Here is a 26,690-nt window from a genome sequence, read left to right as displayed (position 1 = left end):
TTGTATTTTTATAATTTTTACAGTTTATTAAATGATATCTTCAAACACATTAATTTTGTGCATACAACCAATACAATGTATTTCATTGATATAAAGCGAGCAGATATAGTAGAAATATATATAGTACATGGCAAGCAGGGTATTATCACCTTCCTTTCCCATAATATCATGGAGAGAAGTGTCTCTAAGTGTAGAAGTGTTAAAACAGACAAATGGCAACTCACATAGGGCCGGTAGATAAGGCACATCAGCAGTATATGTTGGATAAGCCGTCATCAGATGTAATCATCCAGGACGCTGTCTCCAAAAGCTGTAATGCTCTGCTCAGTTCCAGATAGTCACCTGTATGGTGGAAGTGATCTGGGAACGAGGACTGAAGCGCTCGTGGAGCACAGCGTGAGGCGTGATGACGTCACTGGAAGTGAGGCAATGCTTTTCAGAGCATGCGCACTTTGAATGTAAAAAGGGAAGCTTGACAAGAAATGCGACTGTTATTACATCCACAGCCGGCCTTATTTACCAGCCCTATGTGAGTTGCCATTTGTCTGTTTTACATAAATCTACACTTAGAGGCACCTATCTCCTTCTTTCTTCTCAGCTTATGTTGGAAGCTGCTTCAGGTCCCATCTAGAGGCTGCCATTTGTGAAAGGACATTGTTCCCCCTACTACCTTGGATGGAGTATACCCCTGTTTGTCCTTTAGTGATAACTTTGATGCTCCTGTTGCGGACTTTGTTATTATACTCATGAGTATTTGTTTTATCAGCCTTGCTTTATTCATGCATCTAGGGCTTGAATAGGTGTTGTTTCATGAGACAACTAGATTGTGCCTTCCTGTCCTATTGTTTCTTTCCCATAATATCACTGATGGAGTCTAACCACTCCGACCACATAGTACATATCCATCCTGAGGGAGAAGGAAGGAGAAAGAAGCTTGTTTTAAAGTACATGTAAAGCCAGAATTAATGACGTTTGGTTTGCCAACATACTGTGTACCCTAAATGATTAGTATTATATATATATTTTAATAAAGGTCATTTTTTCACCAATTTTTATACTCCTGCAGCCTCTTTACAGGCACTTTTTGTTCCAAGTATAGGTATAAACAGAAAATATATTTCCAAGGCAGGAGCACAGCTAGGCGACTGTTGTTGCCCTATGATAGGAAGTGCCTGAACAAAGACCTTCATGGCAGGATCAGGTTTTTCAACCCCTTCCAGACCAGCCACCGCAGTTATGCAATATTATAGGCATTCCTCTTTTTCTCCATGTAACAACCTGGGGGAAAGCCAGCAATTGACTCGCTGATTATCCAGCAGGCTCCAGAGAGCTACACAGTGGCTTATACTGTGAACACTCAACACCCCTGGGGGGGAAATGTCATCTGGTGAGTGCAAACTTATTACCAGCATGGATAAAGTCACCTGGCACCATTATCACTTGAAAGAATAACCAACACCATTCTGAACAGGCACTGGACACTGTTTTTCGAGCACAAGTCATTTTATTCAATGGACTAACTGCATAGTGTTATAGCAGCTTGTATACCAATTTTGTGTTCACAAAGATATATATTTGTTTTTTATAATGAATTATTTTTGGTTCACCATATATTTATATTTGTGATTATATGTTTATGTTTGCACATTGGTTTTTGACAAAGAGGGTATTGCATTCAATTTTTGCAACAAATATATCACTCACTTGTGTAGCAGGCAGAGGGTGTAACACACACACTTGTTCTAAGCCACTTTTTTGACATCACAGACAATCTAACACATCGATACTGGGGTTACTAAAGTACCTTTCAATACTAGGTAGAGTCAAACTACTTCCTACGCACTTTCTTGACTCTGCAAAGGGCAGGGGGTGTAGCACAACACTTCATTTTCACTGATGAAGGTTTTTTTCACTTTTACTATTGATTTTCTGTTTTGGGATTTTTAGTATTGATTTTCTGTTTGGGATTTTGGTGTTAGACTAATGCCCTGTACACACGATCGGACATTCCGACAACAAAATCCATGGATTTTTTCCGACGGATGTTGGCTCAAACTTGTCTTGCATACACACGGTCACACAAAGTTGTTGGAAAATCCGATCGTTCTGAACGCGGTGACGTAAAACTTGTACGTTGGGACTATAAACAGGGCAGTAGCCAATAGCTTTCGTCTCTTAATTTATTCTGAGCATGCGTGGCACTTTGTCCGTCGAATTTGTCTAAGAACGATCGGAATTTAAAGAAGCGGATTTTGTTGTCGGAAAATTTTATAGCCTGCTCTCAAACTTTGTGTGTCGCAAATTCCGATGGAAAAAGTCCGATGGAGCCCACACACGGTCGGAATTTCCGACAACAAGCTCCGATCGCACATTTTCCGTTGGAAAGTCCGACCGTGTGTACGGGGCATAAGTCTTCAACAAATTTTCACCACCACTTGGCTCCCATCTTCGATTACATTTATTATTATCAAAGAAGAATAGCGACATCTACACTTTTTTAATTCAAAAAGTAAAAAATATTGTTTTTTTTTTTTCAAAATTGTCGCTCTTTTTTTGTTTATAGCGCGAAAAATAAAAATCGCAGAGGTGATCAAATACCACCAAAAGAAAGCTCTATTTGTGGGGAAAAAAAAGAACCACAATTTTGTTTTTGTACAACGTCACACGACCGCGTAATTGTCAGTTAAAATGACGCAGTGCCGTATCGTAAAAAATGGCCCGTTCAATAAGGGGCCAAATCTTCCGGGGCTGAAGTGGTTAATAAAAGCTGCAGTTTTAAACATTTTGAAAATAACATTTTCAAATGACATTAACATCCAAAACTGATATGAGATTGTAGTGATGGGGTTTATATTTCCCATCATACGCTTTAATATAATTCTAGAATAAAATGTAGATTAGGAAGAATAAAGAATACACACTGCCAAATAAGCAAATACAGTTTTCTTGTTCTCGCTATATTCACAATCAAATTATTTAAATATCCACGACTGACAACCCTGATTGAATCTTTTATAATGAACGTACACATTCATTACATTATTCTGGACAGCCAAAAGCAGCTTCAAGAGCAACTTTTGCATCTTTTGCAATCTCATCCAGGGCAGAGAAAAGGAGTTTAAAACAAGCGCCTGCAGACAAGGGACCAGACACAGCAGCACTTAGTAATGGAATCCAGTTGCAAAAAGATTTAAGTCTCATATAAGCAGCACCATTCCTTTCCTTTAGCTCTCTACTCACAAGATCAGAAGTGATCTCATGAATCACAAATGGGGATTTCATTAAATGTTTCAGATCACTTCTACCAGACCTTTCCTCCAAGTTGCTCAAAGATTTCTCATCAAGACCAAAACATTCTACATATCCCCGAATACGGTAAGATAAGGATAAAATCTCATTGAGATCTGATAACCCAGGGACAATTGACGCTACAGCGGCTTGCGCCATGACCAAAAGAATTACACTTTGTAGACCTTGCTTTTTCATTTCTATTACCTGAGAGGAAATGTTAGGCAGGGCTCGTAAATAAACATAACGCTTGTGACTTGGAAGCTCGTCCTCAAACATTTTCAGCAAACGAGAGAAATCAAATTTCTCAGGCTGGAAAGAAGATACAAGAAAGACAGAATCACTTTTAATATTGTTTAAATTAACTTTGAGAGAATTAACACAATCTTGCCTGATCTTCTCTAATAACTCTTTTTCATTGAAAGTTTTAGGTCTACGTTCTTGGCTGTCACGTAAGTCCCTGTCAATTTTTGATCTCACAAAGTAAAACTTCTTATTCATTTTTTGGATCTCCTCAGCCAGCAATATGTGATTCTCTTTGAATCTTTCAGATGCAATTATAATAAAAAAGTCATACTGCCGAAGCTGAACTTTATTCAGATATTCTCTGGCTTTAAAATTAGGAGTTCCTGTTCCAGGAAGATCCCAATAGGTTACGCTCTTATTCTTTGGATGGGGATAAGGAGTTGGCTCCATAGTGGTCTCCACCACACCGGTCTGAGCCGATCCTTCATCTTCATCACCAAGACCACGGAGGGCGTTGATAAATGTGGACTTTCCTGACCCCGATTCTCCAGTAATTGCGACGTTCAGGGGGGTATTTTCCACGTCACTCAAACATTTCTTGACTCTTTCCAAGGCTCCAGCTGTATCTCCCTTTTCTAGGGCTTCTGTTACCTCCTTTCCAAGTTGTTCTGTGGTAGAAGAATCCATATTTTTACTTAGACAGAATAATCTAATAAAAGAAAGGAGAAGAGAGAGGTCAAACACTTAGGGATATGTGGAGCGCCCCTAAAAATGTGGGTCTTCCTCCCAAAGCACCCATACACAATGCAGCTGGGCACAGGCTCTGTGGGACCCTGTTGGCCAGAACGCAGTGTCAGCAAGGGGTGGGTGGCTTATATAGCACCTAGTCCAAGTATGGGCAATGATGACATAGTAGACTCCATCCCCCGAGTTCCCTGGGTTACTGGGTACATAAAAACATGCTGAGCAAGGCCAAATTTTACCCCCTGAGTTTTAGCAAAGAGGAATAAATAGTATGTTACAATTTCCCTCTGCTGCCAACAATGCTGGATCCGATCCAAACAAAGGAAGGGGCAGCAAATTGTCCATCTTGAGATGCATTAGCCCCTAGCACAGCCTGGAGTATGGTGGGTTTTTTTGCTTTTATATTTCTTACCCGCACACACTTGTGAACTGGTTGGTGGTCTGAGTGACTCCCTAAAACTTGGAGTTGTGTGGTACATAAAGCCATCCTTGCTGACCCCCATTCACCCCCTCCTGCATTGGCAAGCATCGTTAACTTGATAAGGGGGTCCCCCATTTTTTTTTTGAACCCCCCCCCCTCTCAAAGCACCCACCCAGTGCATTCTAGCTGCCAACGGGATAGTAGGGAAGCTGAGCACTTGCAACTACCTTGCTATGGTGATACCAGCCTGTGTGCCTGGTGCATGGCATGCTGGGCAGTTAACTCGGGGAGGGGAGGGGGGGAGGTATGATTTTTTATTTGGTTTCAGCAACATGGACAGAAGTTGTCTGCGGATAAATAACTAACAAGATTTACACCAAGAGTCATGCCACAAAGATATAACCAAAAATATGAAAAGAAAACTCTACTCTAGTTTTTCAAATGACATTCTCCAAATGTTCTAAACGAGGGGTCAGTTTACTTTGCTTCAGACTTTAGGGGGGACGGACTGTGGCCATTGGGAGTAAAAAAGACCCCGATGTCAATGGGGAAAAATGCCCCATCTTTGGTGTGAGTGGGAGGGACTGTGCCCTTTTGCTGGTTTCAGTGAATGAAAGAGCACCCCAAGGGCTGGGTAATAGCAAGCAAAGGGCCGCATATGGCCCCTGGGCCACAGTTTGGAGACCACTGATCTAGGCAATGCTGATTTAATGCCGAACTCCCATCTCCCCTTCAGTCTTGCATTTGTACCTTCTCCTCTCCTTTACTGAAAATTGTTTACTATGATTTCACTGCACACTGTGAGCTTTTCACAATGTGCATTAGAAGCTACAGAAAGTCAGATAGAGCTCCCCTCATTCCCTGGCTAGAGGACTCCCAGCATCATCTAGCCCTTTCCTCTTCAGCCTGAGTGTCCCTGCCCCCCCACTTTCATTCATTGTATGTCTAGTCTTTGAATCATGCAGGCTCAGTATCACATGTGGGGATTACTTAAAGTGGTACTAAACTCTGTACTACCACTTATACCTACAGGTATAAAAAGTACTGTGAATATCTCCTAAACAAGAACTGCAGCCGGTGACATCATTGGCGCACGCGCTCTGAGTGTACGGCTTACATTAGACATTAGAAATTACCATTTGAGTCCGTGCCGAAAACGGGACTCATGTAGTCGGAGGCTGCAAACTCAGACGGAAGACCGAGGGAAGATGTCAGCCGTCTCATCGGTGAGGGCTTTGTTCTAAGGTAAGTTTCTCATAATGTGCTAGTATGCGATACATACTAGCATATTATGACAATGTTAAAAGAACCACAAAGGTTAACACTGCGCTCAAAATTAGATTAAAGGTAAATAAAAAAAGAAAAGAAAATAAAGCAGCCAGCACCAAAAAGTCTAATACAAAAACTCCAGTACATAAGTGAAAAAGGATGCAGCGCTAAAGTCATAAGTAATCACAACAAAGGAATAATGAAAAAAAACTCTCATCAAAAAAACTAAAGCAGATACCAAATAAAATATATATATAAAAAAACGAAAAGATATAAGTCAGACTGAAAAAAAGTAATGGTGAAAAAACTTTCATCCAAGAAGACTAAGGCGGATACCACACAAAGAAAAAATGTGATGTGCAAATAAAATTGACCACATAAAATTAATTAATAAAATATGTGATAAATAAACCTAAATGAAGCAATAACAGAAAAAATCAATAATTAAAAGTCAATATTAAAAATTTTAAAAAATTAAATATAAGTGTAAAATCCCATCTCAGAAATAATCAGTGAAGAAGTAGATAAGAAAAAAAGTCCATAAAAAAGTGAGGATAATAGTCCAGAGGTAGGTGTATGAAACCAAATCCTAGTTCCAGGATAATAGCACACCCAATGTGAGAATAGAGGCTCCTTACCAGCTGCAAGTGACCACCGTGGGTGGTCTCACCAAGCACCAAGCAAACAAAATTTAAACGATTAAACTATGGGAGCTCCTTTTGTTTCTGTCTTTCGAGTGCCACAGATCCAGCTGCCTTACTGATGCCTTTATAGGTTCCTGCGAGACCTTATTATTCCCTGTGATTGGTGAGACCACCCACGGTGGTCACTTGCAGCTGGTAAGGAGTCTCTATTCTCACATTGGGTGTGCTATTATCCTGGAACTAGGATTTGGTTTCATACACCTACCTCTGGACTATTATCCTCACTTTTTTATGGACTTTTTTTCTTATCTACTTCTTCACTGATTATTTCTGAGATGGGATTTTACACTTAAATTTAATTTTTTGAAATTTTTAATATTGACTTTTTATTATTGATTTTTGTATCTGTTATTGCTTCATTTAGGTTTATTTATCACATATTTTATTAATTAATTTTATGTGGTCAATTTTATTTGCACATCACATTTTTTCTTTGTGCGGTATCCGCCTTAGTCTTCTTGGATGAAAGTTTTTTCACCATTACTTTTTTCAGTCTGACTTATATCTTTTTGTTTTTTATATATATATATTTTATTTGGTATCTGCTTTAGTTTTTTCGATGAGAGTTTTTTTTTCATTATTCCTTTGTTGTGAATTTTTATGACTTTACTGCTGCATCCTTTTTCCCTTATGTACTGGAGTTTTTGTATTAGACTTTTTGGTGTTGGCTGCTTTATTTTCTTTTCTTCTTTTTTTATTTACCTTTAATCTAATTTTGAGCGCAGCGTTAACCTTTGTGGTTCTTTTAACATTTCTAATCTTGATACTGCAACGTTGCTGCTGAAACTTCAATATGGATATTTTTGATTTTAGATCCCAACATAATATTAACACAGAGGGTGTTTTAGATGGAAATATGGAACAGACTGATGAAATAGGCGGTCTGTTCCTTAGACTTAAAAACCTTTTAGTTTCTGAGTTGCATACTAATTGGGATGTGGCATATCTTGAACAGTATGTTGCACAAAAGATGGTACCTCGAAGTTTAAGGTGGGAAGTGAGTCCACAAAAAGGTGAAACTGACTTGGAAGGTTGGTTCACTTATTTTAATGATACTGGGATTCAATTTCTCCAATTTTTATTGGGGAAAAAGCATAAAAAACTTAAATATCTTAACGATGGAATTTGTGTGGTAAGAGAGAAATTGTCTTCACTTAAAGACCTTGATGTTTATAAACAGAAATCAGAAAGCCTGAGACTTTTTCTTGAAAAAGAAGATAGTGATCAAAAAAAAAAAAAAAAGAAGAAAAAGTATAACCGTGATCTTGGTGATTATTCAAACAAAGTAGTCTTTAAGTGGCAGATTAAACCTGATGAACCTAGTGAAAGTGAGGGAATGCTCATACCCTCCACCCTCCCAACGCAGATACCTGCCCCTCCTTTGTTTAATGCAATCATATCTCCCCCATTGCAAGTTATAAGAGATAATATGGGTGGACGGTGGGGACAAGTTCCTCAATGTGGTTATAAGGGTCATGGTTTCATTAAAACTAAACCAAACAAGCATAATGGTAATCATTATCAACACCCTGGGTTTCCCCTACAGACTCTACAGAATGGTGATTATTCCAGGAGATCTGATTTTTATCCACCTAGGTCTCCATATAGAAATGATACTTCTAAAAAATCGATTGATCATAGAAATGACTACCCTCCTCAGAAAACTCCCTATTGGAATGGTTTTCCACCTCAGAGGACTCCTTACAGAAGTAACTCTCTACCTCAGAGGACTCCTTACAGAAATAACTATCCACCTCAGAGGACCCCTTAAAAAATAACCCTAAATATCAGAAACAAACGAATTATAGAGAAGATCCTAGAGATCTTGTCAATCAATACAGAGATAGGCCTGACAGACAGAACATCCCTCTACAAAATAGGTTTTCTCCTCTTTCTTATTATCAAGATGATAGTTATGGAGCTGACTCTGCTATTATGAGACACCCCAATGATTATCTTTTTAGACAAAGGGGTGAACAACAGGAATCCCCCTTTGTCTCTGATAATACTGAGCAATCCCGCCATTTTTTTCCCCTGAGCAACACCAGCCCAAAAAGGGGATACGAAGAAAGAGAGGCATCAGAGGGGGGAGGAGGGTCAGGTCCAAAGAAAAGAAAGCGTTAAGTATTAGTGGTGTCTTTAATTTGAGTTCTGTTCAATTGTCTGAGGGTGAACAAGCTGTACTCAGTCAAGGACTCAAATTTGCACCTCCTCGTGCACTTAACAAATTCAAGACATTTATAGATGTCCATAAGTTCCGTAAAATGAATATTAAAAGACATTTTCTTCTGAATCCATTGGGTCAATTAGCCTCCACTGATGTATATCAAAGCATCAATAGGGTACCCACAAATGCTTCTCAGAATTCTGATCCAGGGGCTAATCTTTTACCTCCTGTTATTGCCAGAAATGAGGCTGTGGTTCAGATCAGGCATACTAATTTTTCTCATGCATCTTTGTTTAATCCCCCTGGTTTTGTAGCTCCGTCTATTCAGATTTTGAAGGAGATGGTAGTTAAGGATTTGGTAGCGCTTAAAACACCAAGATACAGGAATAACCATACCCTCCAACATAACCTGAAGCAGATTTGCGCACGTAATGACATAGTCATACGTCCTGCTGACAAGGGTGGGGGGGTCGTTATTTTAAATAAAAGTGACTACTTGGAGGAGATGAATAGGCTTTTGTCAGACAGTGTGACTTATACTAGACTGGGGTCGAACCCTACTTTTAAATTTAAGAGAGAACTTTCATCTCCGATTGATGGTGGATTTCAATCTGGTATTTTAAATAAGAAAGAAAAGGCATATTTGGTACCCTCCGCTCCGAGGGTACCAGTGATTTATTATTTACCCAAAATCCACAAGAGTTTATTCAAACCTCCCGGTCGCCCGATTATTAGTGGCATTGACTCGATTACGGTGAGAATAGGGAGATATGTTGATAATTTTTTACAACCTCTTGTTGTTAATACCCCTGCGTATTTGAGAGATACGACACAAGTTATCAATCTCTTGTTTGATTGTGGGTGGAGAGAGGGTTGCATTCTGGCAACTGCGGATGTTGCCTCTCTCTATACCGTTATATCGCATCAGCACGGGCTTGAGGCGGCTAAATTTTATCTTGAACAAGATCATTCCCTGCCATCAATACAGAGGGATTTCATTTTAAATCTTTTGTTTTTTGCCACAAGCCATAATTATTTTTGTTTTGGGGTAATTTCTTTTTGCAAACTGTTGGTGTCGCTATGGGCGCTAAATTCACGCCTAGTCTAGCGAACCTCTTTATGGCCGTTGGGAAAGTGAGGTAATTGATGTCAACCCACCAAAGGAGTTGCGCCTTTGGAAAAGGTACATTGATGATGTACTCCTTTTGTGGGAAGGTGACCTATCCTCTCTTGAGGCCTTTTTTCAGAGGCTCAATTTGAATGATAGGGGCATTTCTTTGCAATACGAGGCTAGCCAAGCTCAGATCCATTTTTCGGACCTTAATATTATTGTTAAAAATGGCCAGCTTACCACTACCACATATTTTAACCACTTTAGCCCCGGAAGGATTTACCCCCTTCCTGACCGGAGCACTTTTTACAATTTGGCACTGCGTCGCTTTAACTGCTAATTGCACGGTCATGCAATGCTGCACCCAAACAAAATTTGCGTCCTTTTCTTCCCACAAATAGAGCTTTCTTTTGAAAGCTCTGCGGTTTTTATTTTTTGCGCTATAAACGGAAAAAGACCAAAAATTTTGATAAAAATTATATTTTCTACTTTTTGTTATAAAAAAAAATCCAATAAACTCAATTTCAGTCATACATTTAGGCCAAAATGTATTTGGCCACATGTCTTTGGTAAAAAAAAGTCAATAAGCGTATATTTATTGGTTTGCGCAAAAGTTATAGCGTCTACAAACTAGGGTACATTTTCTGGAATTTACACAGCTTTTAGTTTATGACTGCCTATGTCATTTCTTGAGGTGCTAAAATGGCAGGGCGGTACAAAACCCCCCCAAATGACCCCATTTTGGAAAGTAGAGACCCCAAGGAAATTGCTGAGAGGCATGTTGAGCCCATTGAATATTTTTTTTTTGATTGAATGATTGAATGATTGAAGTGATTGAATGACAAAAAAAAAAAAATTACAAAAAGTTGTCACTAAATGATATATTGCTCACACAGGCCATGGGCATATGTGGAATTGCACCCCAAAATATATTCAGCTGCTTCTCCTGAGTATGGGGATACCACATGTGTGGGACTTTTTGGGAGCCTAGCCGCGTACGGGGCCCCGAAAACCAATCACCGCCTTCAGGATTTCTAAGGGCGTAAATTTTTGATTTTACTCCTCACTACCTATCACAGTTTTGAAGGCCATAAAATGCCCAGATGGCATAACCCCCCCCCCCCCCAAATAACCCTATTTTGGAAAGTAGACACCCCAAGCTATTTGCTGAGAGGTATTGTGAGTATTTTGCAGACCTCACTTTTTGTCACAAAGTTTTGAAAATTGAAAAAAGAAAAAAAAAATGTTTTTCTTGTCTTTCTTCATTTTCAAAAACAAATGAGAGCTGCAAAATACTCACCACGCCTCTCAGCAAATAGATTGGGGTGTCTACTTTCCAAAATGGGGTCATTTGGGGGGGGTTGTGCCACCTGGGCATTCCATGGCCTTTCGAAACTGTGATAGGCAGTGAAGAGTGAAATCAAAAATTTACACCCTTAGAAATCCTGAAGGCAGTGATTGGTTTTCGGGGCCCCGTACGCGGCTAGGCTCCCAAAAAGTCCCACACATGTGGTATCCACATTCTCAGGAGAAGCAGCTAAATGTATTTTGGGGTGCAATTCCACATATGCCCATGGCCTGTGTGAGCAATATATCATTTAGTGACAACTTTGTGCACAAAAAAAAAAAATGTGTCACTTTCCCGCAACTTGTGTCAAAATATAAAATATTCCATCGACTCAACATGCCTCTCAGCAAATAGCTTGGGGTGTCATTCAGGGGGGTTTGTGTCACCTGGGCATTCCATGGCCTCCGAAACTGTGATAGGCAGTGAAGAGTGAAATCAAAAATTTAGGCCCTTAGAAAGCCTGAAGGCATGCTTGGTTTTCGGGGTCCCGTACGCGGCTAGGCTCCCAAAAAGTCTCACACATGTGGTATCCCCGTACTCAGGAGAAGCATCAGAATGTATTTTGGGGTGTAATTTCACATATTCCCATGGCATGTTTGAGCAATATATCATTTAGTGACAACTTTGTGCAAAAAAAAAAGTCTCTTTCCCGCAGCTTGTGTCACAATATAAAATATTCCATGGACTCGACATGACTCTTAGCAAATAGCTTGGGGTGTCTACTTTCCAAAATGGGGTCATTTGGGGGGTTTTGAACTGTCCTGGCATTTTTTGCACAACATTTAGAAGCTTATGTCACACATCACCCACTCTTCTAACCACTTGAAGACAAAGACCTTTCTGACACTTTTTGTTTACATGAAAAAATTATTTTTTTTTTGCAAGAAAATTACTTTGAACCACCAAACATTATATATTTTTTTAAAGCAAATGCCCTACAGATTAAAATGGTGGGTGTTTCTTTTTTTTTTTCACACAGTATTTGCGCAGCGATTTTTCAAACGCATTTTTTGGGGAAAAAACACACTTTTTTAAATTTTAATGCACTAAAACACACTATATTGCCCAAATGTTTGATGATATAAAAAAGATGATCTTAGGCCAAGTACATGGATACCAAACATGACATGCTTTAAAATTGCGCACAAATGTGCAGTGGCAACAAAATAAATACATTTTTTTTTTTTTTTTTTTAAACAATAATTTTTATTTAGTTTTTCTGAATACAAAGAGAGGGAAAAAAAACAAAAAAAGAGAGGGGGGTGAACATCATATATCATACATCGACAGGCAACATAGACTGTGATAAAGATAATTACAGCCAGGAAAATCATGCATTTACCCTACAATTGTAACGCCCATACATGGCCCATAAGGGCTATCAAGTGGGATGATAAATGTTGTCTCCTATCACCAGTCACCCCCTTGGGAACTCACTGTGACTTGGTGGTGGAGTCATCCCCATAAATCCTTGCACATATCCGTTTTATTTTTATTTCCCCCTCCCCCATTCCATCTTTGCTTATTGTCCATTAATCCTCTAAACATAACCTAGGAGAAGAAGGAAGTGTTTTTAACTGTACAAGTAAGAAGAGTATTGATATATGGTTAATGCTCCATAGTTCAACCGCAGAACGGTTGGTTCACATGTACTGTCTAGCTTACTTGTTATAATTTTCGTCTAGTCAGGTAAATAAATACATTTTTAAAAGCCTTTACAGGTTACCACTTTAGATTTACAGAGGAGGTCTACTGCTAAAATTACTGCCCTCGATCTGACCTTCGCGGTGATACCTCACATGCATTATGCAATTGCTGTTTACATTTGACGCCAAACCAACGCTTGCGTTCGCCTTAGCGCGAGAGCAGGGGGAGACAGGGGTGCTTTTTTTTTTTCTTTATTATTTTTTTGCTTTTTTATCTTATTTTTAAACTGTTCCTTTCATTTTTTTTTTTTTAAATCATTTTTATTGTTATCTCAGGGAATGTAAATATCCCCTATGATAGCAATAGGTAGTGACAGGTACTCTTTTTTGAAAAAATTGGGGTCTATTAGACTCTAGATCTCTCCTCTGCCCTCAAAGCATCTGACCACACCAAGATCGGTGTGATAAAATGCTTTCCCAATTTCCCAATGGCTCTGTTTACATCCGGCGAAATCTAAGTCATAAAATGCTGGTAGCTTCCGGTTTCTTAGGCCATAGAGATGTTTGGAGCCACTCTGGTCTCTGATCAGCTCTATGGTCAGCTGGCTGAATCACTGGCTGCATTCTCAGGTTCCCTGTTGAGACAGGAGAGCCAGAGAAAAACACGGAAGACGACGGGGGGGCATTCCCTCCCACTGCTTGTAAAAGCAGTCTAGAGGCTAATTAGCCACAAGGATTGCTTTTACATGAAAGCCGACCGCTGGCTGAAAAGAATGATACCAAGATGATACCTAAACCTTCAGGCATCATTCTGGTATAACCACTCAAGGTCGTGAATGGCGTACCTGAAGACAAAAAAGTGGTTAACAATAAAGCACAGTAAACAGTAAAGTATATAAAAAATTGCATACCTGAAAAGCAAACATGATAAAACATAATAACAATAAAACATTGCAGAATAGAATACAGTAAAAAAGAGCAGAAAAATAGAGAGAGAATAGAGAGAGAGAGAACAATAAAACAACAACTATTTTTTTATTTTATATATTTTTTTGTGTTTTTTTTTTACACTTTTTTTTGTAACTGTAACTTTTATAACTGTAACCGGTTCCAGGTTCGGGTCTCTCAAAATGCGATGGCATCTTGGGAGACCCTGTGAAAGTGTGCCTAGTCTGTGTAATGCTGTACCCTACGCTAATACTCAACGAGTGAATGGTAGCGTTCAAAACATTCACCAATGCAAAGACCAGGATTGTCAGGACAGGAGGGACAATAATAGCGGGTGTCACGCCTATATCCGCGCTTGCTGCAGACACAACATCTTTTTTTGGGGGGGGTTCGTTGGGTAGGGGTACTCCGGGGGACATAAAGAAAATGGCTCTCATGCAGCCGACTGCATTTGGTTGGGGATGTGAATGGGGGAAGTACGGGTGCTGCAGAAGTGGTGGGTTCCCAATTAGGATTGGCGAATGCAGCAGGAAGGGCACTATGGGCACGACGGGCCTGTGTTTGTCTTCTTGGTGGCAGCGGGACACTACTTGTGCTTGCCACCTCACCAGCTTGAACTGCACTTATGGGACTCGCCACGTCACCAAGTGTTACTGCAGTGCTGCTTTGACTACTACCGGGGTGTACTAGGCCGCTGGTGCTTGCCAGTTCACCAAAACGCTACCAAAATAACTGTTAGCGATCGCAGGGATCAGGCCTGACTCTGCGAACGCTGCAGTTATGTGTTTAGTGTTTTGTAAGTGACAGTGATCGATCGATACTGCACTTAGGTGGGCTGGGCTGGGCCGGGCGGAGGGGCAAAACGCAGGTGCTAGCAGGTATCTGGGCTGATCCCGCTAACACTGTGTTTTTGGGAACCTTAAACTGCTGGGGACGCTAGTATAGATCTGATCAGATCAGATATTGATCCGTTCAGATACTATACCACTAAGGGAGGTGTACGGTGCGTGCTTATGTGTTAGCGCTACTGGCGCTAACCTGACGCTGCTTGGGGCTGGTGCTTGCCAGTTCACCAAAATGCTACCAAAAAAATAGTTAGCGATCACAGGGATCAGGCCTGACTCTGCGAACGCTGCAGTTATGCATTTAGTGTTTTGTAAGTGACAGTGATCGATCGATACTGCACTTGGGTGGGCTGGGCTGGGCCGGGCGGAGGGGCAAAACACAGGTGATAGCAGGTATCTGGGCTGATCCCGCTAACACTGCGTTTTTTAGAACCCTAAACTGCTGGGGACGCTAGTATAGATCTGATCGGATCAGATATTGATCTGTTCAGATACTATACCACTAAGGGAGGCGTATGCTGCGTGCGTGGGTATTAGCCCTACTGGCACTAACCTGACGCTGCCTGGGGCGACGCATATCACTGCCGGGCGATCAGGGGGCTAAACCTTTATTAGGTAATAAATGGCGAGTGCCCTGACACTATAAAAAATAAATGAACTAACCAGCGTCACCCGTAACAGTTATACGGTGATCACTGGTGAAAGGGTTAACTAGGGGGCAAGCAAGGGGTTAAAACATTTATTAGGTAGTATATGGGGGTCCCTGATGCTATAAAACGCTGACAGTGAACCTAAATATTTACCTCCCTAACTAGCGTCACCAGTAACACTAATACAGCGATCAGAAAATTGATCGCTTAGCGACACTGGCGACAGGGGGTGATCAAGGGGTTAAAACTTTATTAGGGGGGTTAAGGGGGTACCCTAGACCTAAAGGGGGCTAACACTGACTGCCCTACCACACTAAGGCCCCGTACACACGGTCGGATTTTCAGACGGAAAATGTGTGATAGGACCTTGTTGTCGGAAATTCCGACCGTGTGTAGGCTCCATCACACATTTTCCATCGGATTTTCCGATACACAAAGTTTGAGAGCAGGATATAAAATTTTCCGACAACAAAATCCGTTGTCGGAAATTCCGATCGTGTGTACACAAATCCGACGGACAAAGTGCCACGCATGCTCAGAATAAATAAAGAGATGAAAGCTATTGGCCACTGCCCTGTTTATAGTCCCGACGTACGTGTTTTACGTCACCGCGTTTAGAACGATCGGATTTTCCGACAACTTTGTGTGACCGTGTGTATGCAAGACAAGTTTGAGCCAGCATCCGTCGGAAAAAATCCTAGGATTTTGTTGTCGGAATGTCCGAACAAAGTCCGACCGAGTGTACGGGGCATAACTGTCACAAACTGACACCAATGCAGTAATCAGAAAAAAAAAACTGCTTGGTGTCAGTGTGACAGGGGGGGAGGGGTGCTTGGGGGGTGATCGGGGGGGGGGATCGGGGGGGTAAAGGGGGGGTGTAATGTATGCTTGGCATGTTCTACTGTGTGTGTGTTTGTGCACTCACTCAGATGTCTTCTCTCCTCTGCGCCGGAACGGAAAATACCGAGCCGAGGAGAGATGACATAATTTCCTCTGCCTCTGTGTACTATACAGAGGCAGGGGAATGATCTCATTGGCTGGGAGCGATCGCGAGGGGGGGGCACGAATGGATGGCCTCCCCCTCATCTCTGAATGCTCCCAGTCAGAAGCCGACCACCTCTGGCACCAGGTACGTGATTTAGCCTGCCCGTGCCATTCTGACACAGTATATCTGCGTTAGGCAGTCGGCAACTGGTTAAAGAGACAGACCGCAATGCCTATATTCCACTGAGTAGTTGTCATCACTCTTCTTGGCTGAAAGCGGTCCCAAAAGGCCAGTTTCAGCGAATAAGGCGAAACTGTACCAACATCTCTGATTATCATCAACAGGCCCAAATCTTGAAATCGAGATTTTTGGACAAAGGGTACTCCGAGGAAGAGATTAATGAGACAATTGTGGAAGTTGGGAATATGGATAGGGAGGTTATGCTCAATGGAGCTAGTAGGGCCAACCAAGTTCCTGATAACAAATTTGCCTCCGCTTTGGTGACAGGATATTCCAATCAACATTTTTCGGTTAAGAGAATTCTTAATAAATATTGGAATCTACTTAAAAATGATAAAGTACTTGGCCCTACCCTTCCAGACCGCCCAGTAGTTATTTTTAGAGGAGCACCTCCTCTACGTCTTAGGGTTGCTCCTAATGTCGTAGATCCTCCCAGAATCATCTCTCTTTTCCAATCTCAGAATGGTTTCTATCCATGTAGAAGGTGTCACATTTGTCAAATTAACTCCTTTAGAGGGCGTAAATGCGAGATTTTCCAATCGACTCAAACCAATAAAATATATAATATTGAGTCTTTCATCACATGCACTACGGAGTGTGTGGTGTATATGATACAGCGCCCATGTTCTAAGCAATACATTGGTCGCACTAAGAGATCTCTCCATCTCCATGTGCATTTATCTGAGCATGTGGGCAATATTAAGCGTGGATTTACTTAGCATAATCTGTCTAGGCATTATGCCAAACATCATGACAAAAAAATCAAGGGGACCCTCTTTGTAGCCTTGGATAAGCTCCAGCCTCATTGGAGGGGCATTAATAAAGTAAAAGGCTATCTCTAGGCTCGAAACGAGATGGATTTTCGATATGAAATCCTACGTGCCCCATGGCCTAAATGTGGAATGAGATATCAGTTCCTTTATTAATAATTCATAACATGCCTAATTATATTTTGTTTTTTTCTGCTTCTTATCTCCTTTTTAACAATTTTTTAATTTCATTTTTTAATTTTTTAAATATTTTTTTATATGTCTATTAATTATTGCCACTCACCTGATTTCTCTATTTGGATTTAATTTTTTCTTTTAGATATTTATGTATAATGTGGTTTTTAGGTTAACTTATCTATGGGTATAAAAGTATTATGTGTATCATGCGGCGCTCCACATGCTCTTCCTATATGCTGCTTTCTGTTGCCCATTAGTGTAGTATAAAGTTTGGCCACAAGATGGCGAAATCGTTTTGTTTTCCTTTGTTTATATTGGCTTCCTTTTATTTTGTATTGTAATGTATTGAGCTTGCCAGTAGCTAAAATGGTGGTGCCCTCATGTCTCTATAATTATGCTTGGAGCGGCCAGTACTTAAAATGGCGCCGCAATACTATTTAAACCCTAAGCATATGAGAAGCGTCACTTGGCCAATCCCCAGAAGACGTCCTGTCGTGATGAAACGCGTAGGGTGGGGCCTGTGACGCTGACGTCATTACGTTTTTTCCTATCGAGACTAATGGGAAGCAAGCTGACTACAGGAAGCCTGTGGAGACGCCGCAATTTGTAACCACTGATCTTTGGTGATCATTTGCCCTATTTGAATGGAATCTCTTGTAAGTGCAACCTGTTTATTCAATAAATCCTTCATTTAAACAATTACACTATGGGAGCTCCTTTTGTTTCTGTCTTTCGAGTGCCATGGATCCAGCTGCCTTACTGATGCCTTTATAGGTTCCTGGGAGACCTTATTATTCCCTGTGCTTGGTGAGACCACCCACGGTGGTCACTTGCAGCTAGTAAGGAGCCTCTATTCTCACATTGGGTGTGCTATTATCCTGGAACTAGGATTTGGTTTCATACACCTACCTCTGGACTATTATCCTCACTTTTTTATGGACTTTTTTTCTTATCTACTTCTTCACTAATTATTTCTGAGATGGGATTTTACACTTATATTTAATTTTTTGAAATGTTTAATATTGACTTTTTATTATTGATTTTTGTATCTGTTATTGCTTCATTTAGGTTGATTTATCACATATTTTATTAATTAATTTTATGTGGTCAGTTTTATTTGCACATGACATTTTTTCTTTGTGCGGTATCCGCCTTAGTCTTCTTGGATGAAAGTTTTTTCACCATTACTTTTTTTCAGTCTGACTTATATCTTTTTGTTTTTTATATATATATTTTATTTGGTATCTGCTTTAGTTTTTTTTTTTTGATGAGAGTTTTTTTTCATTATTTGTTTGTTGTGATTATTTATGACTTTAGCGCTGCATCCTTTTTCACTTATATTATGACAATGCCTTGCAGGAATTTTTTTTTTAAACGAAGGGTGATCTGCATGCAAATATAGTGTGACTAAGACCACCTCCTCCTCCATACTGACATCCACCCATCAAGACATTTTAATATTTGCATAACTCCTTCTAAGAGCCAGTCCACTGCTTGCTCCAGGGCTGGGGGCTTCTGAGAGGAGCACTGAGACAGGGTGCTGTGATGTTTTCAGGAAGCCATGTATGTACAGCCCCCTGCCTGTCCCTCCCACCAACCATGACCTGCCTGCATTGCACTGAGAAGTACAGAGACCTAGTGATGAAGTTACTGGGTCTAAAGTAAGGTAAGTAATGAATACAGAAAGGTGGGGGCGGAAAAAGCAAAATAAATTAACAGATTCAGCCTCAAAGGGTGCTTTTTTTTAAATAACAAAGATATCATATTTACCTCCACTGTGCAGTTCGTTTTGCACAGTGTGGCCCTGAACCTTGTCTTCTGGGGTCCCCCGGCGGCTCTCGCATTCGTTACCCCCTGGGAGAAGCGCTCTCCTTGGGGGTTACCTTGCGGGCACACTCCCGAGTCCAGCATTTGCATCTATAGACACAGAATGCCGGACTCGGCCCCGCCCCCCGGCGCCCGCATCATTGGATTTGATTGACAGCAGCAGGAGCCATGGGCTGCATTGCTATCAATCTATCCAATCAAGAGCCAGGACCCCCGGGCCGAGGGGTAGAGAGCGTCTCCGCAGAGGGAACGAACGGGCTAAGGTGAGTAAAACGAGGGGGCTGGGGGGGCCGGTCACTGTCAGAACTTTTTTCACCTTAATGCATAGGATACATTAAGGTGAAAAAACACGAAGGTTTACAACCCCTTTTACAGTTTACTCATCAATTGCCTGAATAATAAATAGAGTGAATGTTGGCAGAAACAGATGAATCCCTTCCAATGTTTGGGGGAATCTTTTGGGTGATTGGACATTCAGACAATAAAATCCTGGATTTATTTCCGACGGATGTTGGCTCAAACTTGTCTTGCATAGACACGGTTACACAAATGTTGTCGGAAATTCTGAACGTCAAGAACGTACTGACGTACAACACGTACGACGAGCAGAGAAAAATGAAGTTCAATAGCCAGTGCGGCTCTTCTGCTTGATTCCGAGCATACGTGGAATTTTGTGCGTCGAAATTGTCTACACATGCTCGGAATTTACGACAACGGATTTTGTTGACATGTGATCCCCATGACTAAGCACTGGGGTGCAAAGTGAAACGCGCTGGGGACGTGGCCCTGTCGGAGTCCAGGCTGAGGTTGCCACTCTTTTCATCTATGTAGGACAATGTGGATGTGCGACTTTCAGGGGTTCCTCTTTCTTCATTGATCTCTTGCAGGAGCCAGGACGGGTTCCATCCCCTGTCAGCACTCTAGCAGCAGCTGCGGATGCACTACCTATATACCCCCTCCCTATTGAGCCTGAGCAGCACACATACATTTTCAAGGGTCACAGCCTGAGCACTTATGGCCTATCTCCTCACCTTCTAGGCCTGACCTAGGGATTGGTGGAGACTCCATAAATATGTAGGCTTTGGTCTCTGTTCCTCCACCCTCTAGGTTCCAGAACTATCCAGTAGATATGTGCGATTAGATTCGTACGAATTGAAAATTTGTACGAATTTCCGTAAATTCGTACATTCGGGATGATCTGAAATACGAATTCCTTTGCTTCCGAATTTTGTACGAAATATGAAATTTACGAATTTCGGATCCAAATTCCGTTACAACGGAAACGTGACTTGTGTTTTGTTGACCAATTAGAGGTTTTCTTCTGCTTCTGAGTGAGGGTTGGGAAAATTACCTTTTTTAATATGGGAGTGGGAGACTGGTACTGGTAGTCGATGGGAGATTCAGAATCGGACAAAATAAGAATGTTTGTTAATTACGATTATTCGTTATGACGAAGTTAAAAAACCCAGGAAGTCAGCACAGCACAGGGATGGCGGGAGACCCTCATAATGATAAATTCATCATAACCAACATTCGTAATTGTTACGAAAAGTTAACGGACCTAACGAAAATTCGTATTTCGTGCAAATCCAAATTGAATTTCGGACACGAGTTACGAAATACAAATTAATTCTAATACGAGACGGAACAGAACAAAACAAATTTATTGACGGCGCACATGTCTACTATCCAGCAAGTTCTAGAAGCTAAGGGGAGCTAACAAAAGTCCCAGCCCTTGGAGCTCTGCACAGCTAACGCAAACAAATAACCCCAGCTCTTCTGCCTACACAGAAGCCAAACTATATTTACCTACTCTGTACACTGAGGGTGCTACATATCATATAGTGAATGTTGATCTGAAATATGCCCAAAAACTGCCCATTTTACACTTTGCACGATATTCAAATTATTCCCTGGTTTAGTGTAGGGCAATGTGTAATTTTGAAATCTTCAAATGCCTTGTGATACACTGGTTTACAAGCAGGTGCTGTAAATCTTTGCTAGCTCTGAATATATCTCCAAGGACCAAATGTACATGTAAAGATAACAGAAACAGAGTCCACTGGATAGTGCAGATAACACCAATTCAATAAATAATGATTAGCTCTGAAACAACTTACAATTAATAGCACAAAGTGATCCAGGTATGCAGCAGGAAGAGAATTATCTTGAAGTACTGGCTGTCACAATAAAAAAGCATGTTTAGAAAACTAGATTATGAATGGACATTATTAGGTCAGAGTTTCAAGTAACCACATATAACCTACATGAATCTATATTTAAGTAATCTGTAAAAAAGATTTTAGAAAATGTATATTTCAGTCAACTTTTTTCAGGGTCCACACATCGTCAAGAAAGGGGGCAAAATGTGTCTTGTTTAGGACTCTAAAATGCTGATGTGGTGTTTCGATTTTCAGACCTGGATGGAAATTGTGCCTACATGGGTCCCCAGTTGTAACCCATGTTCTCAACTGTAGCTGTGCTTTTCAGCACCTTTAAGGTTCACTATCCAATCAGCCCTATCACAGTGGCTAAGATGCTAGATCCCTCTTCCTCCTCCCCTCCCTTTCCTGACACTCAATTGGACAGCATGGCCGGGAGAGGAGAGAGGAAATAAAGCTGCAATGTCAGCTGTGGGGACCCCAGTCCCACTCCAGACCCATGTGAACCAAGGCAAAAGAGAGAGCAGCCCCCTGAGCTTGGAAATGGAGCTCAAAGCCAAGGTCAATGCAGGGGCCACGGCATGGGGAAGCAGATTGATCATGGAGCCTGAAACCTGTGCTTATTGCTGCCTCCTCTGTACTGCCTGTTCACCGCCATCTACTACCCTCTCTGTACTGCATGTCCCCACCATGAATTGCTCTCCCCGTTCCTACCATCAGCTGCTCCCCCTTCCTTGTACTGCCTGTCCACACCATCAATTGCCCCTTCTGTGCTGTCCGGTCCCCACCATAGCATAGCTCCCAACTGTCCCTGATGTGGTACAAAGTCCTTCTGTCCATCCTTCCTCCTCGTTTGTCCCTCATTTTGGTCTGATCTATATGGTTGTATATAAAATGCACTTTTTATCTTTCAAAAAGTGTCTCCCAGTGCTAAACCTTTCATCCAATTTCTAAATGGCTGCATTTGTAAGTTTTCAAAGCCAGTATAAAGGAATAGTAGAGGTAAAAAAGCATTTGTGTGTTTAACTAATCTTTTTTTGTAGAATTCTCCTTTAAGGGGGTGTGGCAGGGTGTGTGTCTTATGCCTACATACTTTTGCAATAGGTGTCCCTTGTTCCCATCTCAAAAATCTGGGAGGTATGCCATTGACATCCCGCTCTCTGCTGCAAGTCCCCACCATCAGCTGCACCCCTCCCCACTTTCAAGTGTCCCCTCTGTCCCTACCATAGACTGCCCCCCCATTATAGTCCCTGATCCCACCATCACCTGCTCCCAGGCCTTTGTACTTCCTGTCCCTACCATCAGCTGCTCCCCACCCACCTTTGTACTGCCCGTCCCCACCATCAATTGCCCACTCTTTGCTGTCTGTGCTGCCTGGTGCCCACCATCAACCTCCTCCCTGTGTGCTGCCTGTCCCCACTTTCAAATGCCCCCTCTGTCTCTACAATCAACTGCTCCCCATTGTAATTCTTGTCTTCACCATCAGCTGCCCTCGCTTTGTACTGTCTGTCCACACCATCAAGTGTCCCCTCTGTGTTGTCTGGCCCCCACCAACAGCCACCCCCCTCTGTGCTACTTGTCCCCACCATCAACTGCCCTCTCAACTACATTGGTGCCCTCTCTGTACTACCCATCCCTACTATCCACTGCTCAACCACCCTTCTCTGCACTGCCTTTCCCCTTCATCAGCACCCCCCCCTTTTTTTACCTCTTACTGACACCAACGTTAAGACATTTTTACCACACCCACCATTACCACACTACATCCACATTCACTGTGGAACACTATAGGAATGATTTACTAAAACTGGAGAGTGCAACATTTGGTGCAGCTCTGCAATGGCAGCCACTCCATTAGGGGCGCAGGGGTGCCACCCCCGTAATCCATGTGTCCGTCCCCTAATCTACATACAGGGTGCCGAACGCATGGATTTTAATGGGGTTTTTTTTTAGCACATGATTAGAGCCTGGGGCTCTAAATTGGCTTCAAAAGTGTGGGCTTGGGGCGCAGAGCACTGCGACCTGAGCTCACCCGTTGTGTGACAATAGCAAATTAATATGCGGTATTGTCTTACTTCTTCTCCTCCCGGTCAATCAGGAAGCGGGTCTTAAGACCCAATTGCCCGAGAGGAGAAGCAACCCTATTGGCCGGGACCTGAGGGGGGGGGAAGCTGCCAAAGCTGCTCACGACCTGGATGAGTTAAGTGAGTTGTTGATGGGCGGATGAGCGAAGGGGGGGTTTGTTCGCTGATTGACTGAGCAATGAGGGGGTTTAACTGAAAGAACAGGGGGTGGGGGGCAGGTGGTTTATTTGCCGCCCCCCCCCCCAAAAAAAAAAAAAAAAAAATAGAGCACCAGCCGCCACTGCAGCTCTGCAAAGAAACCAATCAGCATCCAGTTTTTTTTTTTTTGTCGAACCTAATTGGCTACCATGCACAGCTGCACAAGATTTTGTACTCTCCAATTTCAGAAAAGCAACCCCTATGTGTGCCACAGACCTTGTTTCTATCTTCTTTCCCAGGGTGAGCCGGGTCTCTCGTTATTCTAGTCGTTATCACACTGCTTTGACTTTTTAACTGTGCAGCCAGGGAATTTATTCCTATGGGTAGTAGCATATTCTCCATGTGTGCAATGTGGGAGGGGGACAGAGCCCACGGTGCTGTCACACAACGTATAACCTGATGGGGATTATGTAACGCCATCCTGCCAGTTCCTCCTTCATGCCTGTCACTGGTGGCTGCAGCACACAGGACATCCATTCTATCTGTCCCTGTGTATTCTGCCACTGCACCTGCCCTCTGAAGGGGGATTCTAGCAGCCAAAAAAAGCTAATCATGTGCATCAGTAAGCAATGAGCGACTCTGCTGTGACTAAGCTTGCTTGGAATGCGTGTGGCCTGGGCTGTCTGAATATACACCCAACATACAGCTGGATGAAGAAAAGGACAATGAGGTTACTAGGAGAAGCACACCTCTCCCCACAGGATGGATTTGTAAATCAATTTGATCCTAACTAGGTCTGGATAAGGATCCTTGGTTGCTTCACTATTGTAAATCTATGGAATATATAATTAACCCATTCAGGCAGAGGATGCAGAGGTAAGCAGTGCTGGATAAGGGAGGCAGTGGATGCATTGATGAGCAGCACTAGAAGAGGGTGGAGGGGGTATGCAGGGAGGAAACGCCTATCTCCACAATGAGGATGGATAGACAGATAAAGTGGAGGAAACAAAAGCACGAGAGAGGGATAGGAAAAACAGAGAGATTAAAAGGAGAGAGAGAGAAAAGAGAGAAAAAGAGACAAAGGAGATAGAGAAAAGAAAGAGGAAGGAAGGAAGGAAGGAAGGAAGGAAGGAAGGAAGGAAGGAAGGAAGGAAGGAAGGGAGGAAGGAAGGAAGGAAGGAAGGATAAAGAAAGAGAAAGGAAAGAGAGGAAGAGGAAGAAGAGAGAGAAAAGAGAGAGGGGTGAAAGGAGAAAGAGAGAAAAGAGAGAGAGGGTGGAGGGAGAGAGGAAAGAAGAGGGGATGAAGAGAGAGGGAGAGGAAGGAGAGAGAGATGTAGAAAAGAGGGGGTAAGAAGAAAGGGGGGATAGAGGAAGACGAATGGGGGGTAGAATAAAGAGAAAAAAAAGAGGGGGAGAAGAGAGAGAAGAAAAAGAGGGGGAAAGAAGAAAGAGAGGAGGGGGGAGAAGAGAGAGAGAAAGAAAGGGGGGTGTAGAGAGAGAGAAGAGAGAGAGGGAGAGAGAGAGAGAGAGAGAGAGAGAGAGAGAGAGAGGAAGATGAAAGGGGGAGAAGGGAGAGAGGGGAAGAAGAAAGGAGGGAAGTTGAGTAAGAAGGGGAGGAGAGAAATAGAGGTAGAAGAGAGAGGGGAGAAGATTTTTTTCCCCTCCCCCCCCCCTTATCTCTCTCTTCTTCCCCCTATCTTTTTCTCTTTCTTCTTCTTCCCCAAGAGGATGAGGGAAGAAGAAGAAAGAGAAAAAGATAGGGGGAAGAAGAGAGAGATAAAGGGGGGGGGGGGAGGGGAAAAAAAGAAAGAAGAAAAGGGGGAGAGGAAGAATGTTGGGAAGAGAGAGAGGGAAAGACGAATGAGAGAATGAGAATCATTTTCCATGTCTACTTATAGAAATAAAGAATCATAAGTGCAGCCAGAATTCCATGCATATCTTCCATATAGAATGAGCTGCTGTAACACACAGAATGCAGGCTGTCCCATAAGGTTATAAACCCACACCCTCTTCTATTTTATAATCCTACAATATATACAGATAGGTCACATAACGGTAGAATAAAGCGATGTTACCTTTTAGAAGCTCTTCTGACAAATGTGGATTTCCTGTATGTATTCAGTTATCAATGTTTGAATCACTGACTTTCCCTTTTAAGAAAACAAATAAAGAAAGAAATGTTTCAAAGTCTCATTTTTTTTTAAATAACAAACATGTTATACTTTCTATAGAATGCATTAAGATGAAAAAACCTTCTGCCTTTATAATTCCTTTAATGTTTAATCAGGTAAATGAAGGAAAGGCGAAGTCAGAATGTCAGGTATAGATTGATATATGATGGTCTGTAATCCAATTCTGCTCTCTGTAGCAAGATAAAGCAATCTTACCGTTTCTGGGTTCCTCTTTCAGATGTGTATGTCCTGTAGGTAGAAGATTGTGAATGTGTGAATCTGCAGCATTTCCTTCCTTTATATGTTCATAAAGTGAAACTGAAAGCATCTTTACAGAGAAAAAATCATCTGATTTCCAGGAATTCCATTCTGCAATCCTGCTGTCACCCACCAGAGGCTCTAAAGTAATAAATAGAGCTTCTGAAAACTTTTCTTTAACCACTTGCTGGCCGCCATATAGCAATATGACGTCGGCAAAGTGGTTGCGATATCCTGACCGGACGTCATATGACGTTGCCAGGATATCAGGCGCGCATCGCGCCGATCGTTGTCGCAGTGTTTCAATCTGACACACTGCAATTCCGATCTAGGTAAAGAGTCTCTAACAAAGACACTTTACCACGTGATCAGCCACGTGCAATCACGGCTGATCACAAAGTAAACAGGAAGAGCCGGTGATCAGCTTTTCCTCACTCGCGTCTAACAGGCGCGAGTAGAGGAGAGCCGATCAGCTGCTCTCCTGACAGGGG

General features: G+C 42.0%; 1 protein-coding gene across 2 annotated transcripts; it reads right to left on the bottom strand.

Annotated features, from left to right (window-relative positions):
* LOC141110534 (interferon-inducible GTPase 5-like) lies at positions 1-26,276 on the bottom strand. 2 transcript variants are annotated; one of them, XM_073601920.1, is made up of 4 exons: positions 26,158-26,276; positions 25,846-25,920; positions 21,507-21,566; positions 1-4,243 (listed from the first exon to the last, which is right to left on the bottom strand). In XM_073601920.1, exon 4 carries the CDS (start codon positions 4,219-4,221, stop codon positions 3,040-3,042), a length of 1,182 nt encoding a protein of 393 aa, XP_073458021.1. In that variant the 5' UTR covers positions 4,222-4,243; positions 21,507-21,566; positions 25,846-25,920; positions 26,158-26,276; the 3' UTR covers positions 1-3,039. The 2 variants fall into 2 exon arrangements, with proteins under 2 accessions (XP_073458021.1, XP_073458022.1); XM_073601921.1 differs by lacking the exon at positions 21,507-21,566.
* Positions 26,277-26,690: the final 414 nt, after the last annotated feature.

This window comes from Aquarana catesbeiana, linkage group LG10 (assembly GCF_042186555.1).
Source record: "Aquarana catesbeiana isolate 2022-GZ linkage group LG10, ASM4218655v1, whole genome shotgun sequence".
NCBI classification, from domain to species: Eukaryota; Metazoa; Chordata; class Amphibia; order Anura; family Ranidae; genus Aquarana; species Aquarana catesbeiana.
The sequence above is the reverse complement of the archived record's forward strand: the minus strand, read 5'-3'. Positions and strand labels throughout refer to the sequence as shown.

Excerpts from the sequence above, each read along its gene's own strand:
- LOC141110534 (XM_073601920.1), bottom strand. The coding sequence starts at position 4,221 with ATGGATTCTTCTACCACAGAACAACTTGGAAAGGAGGTAACAGAAGCC.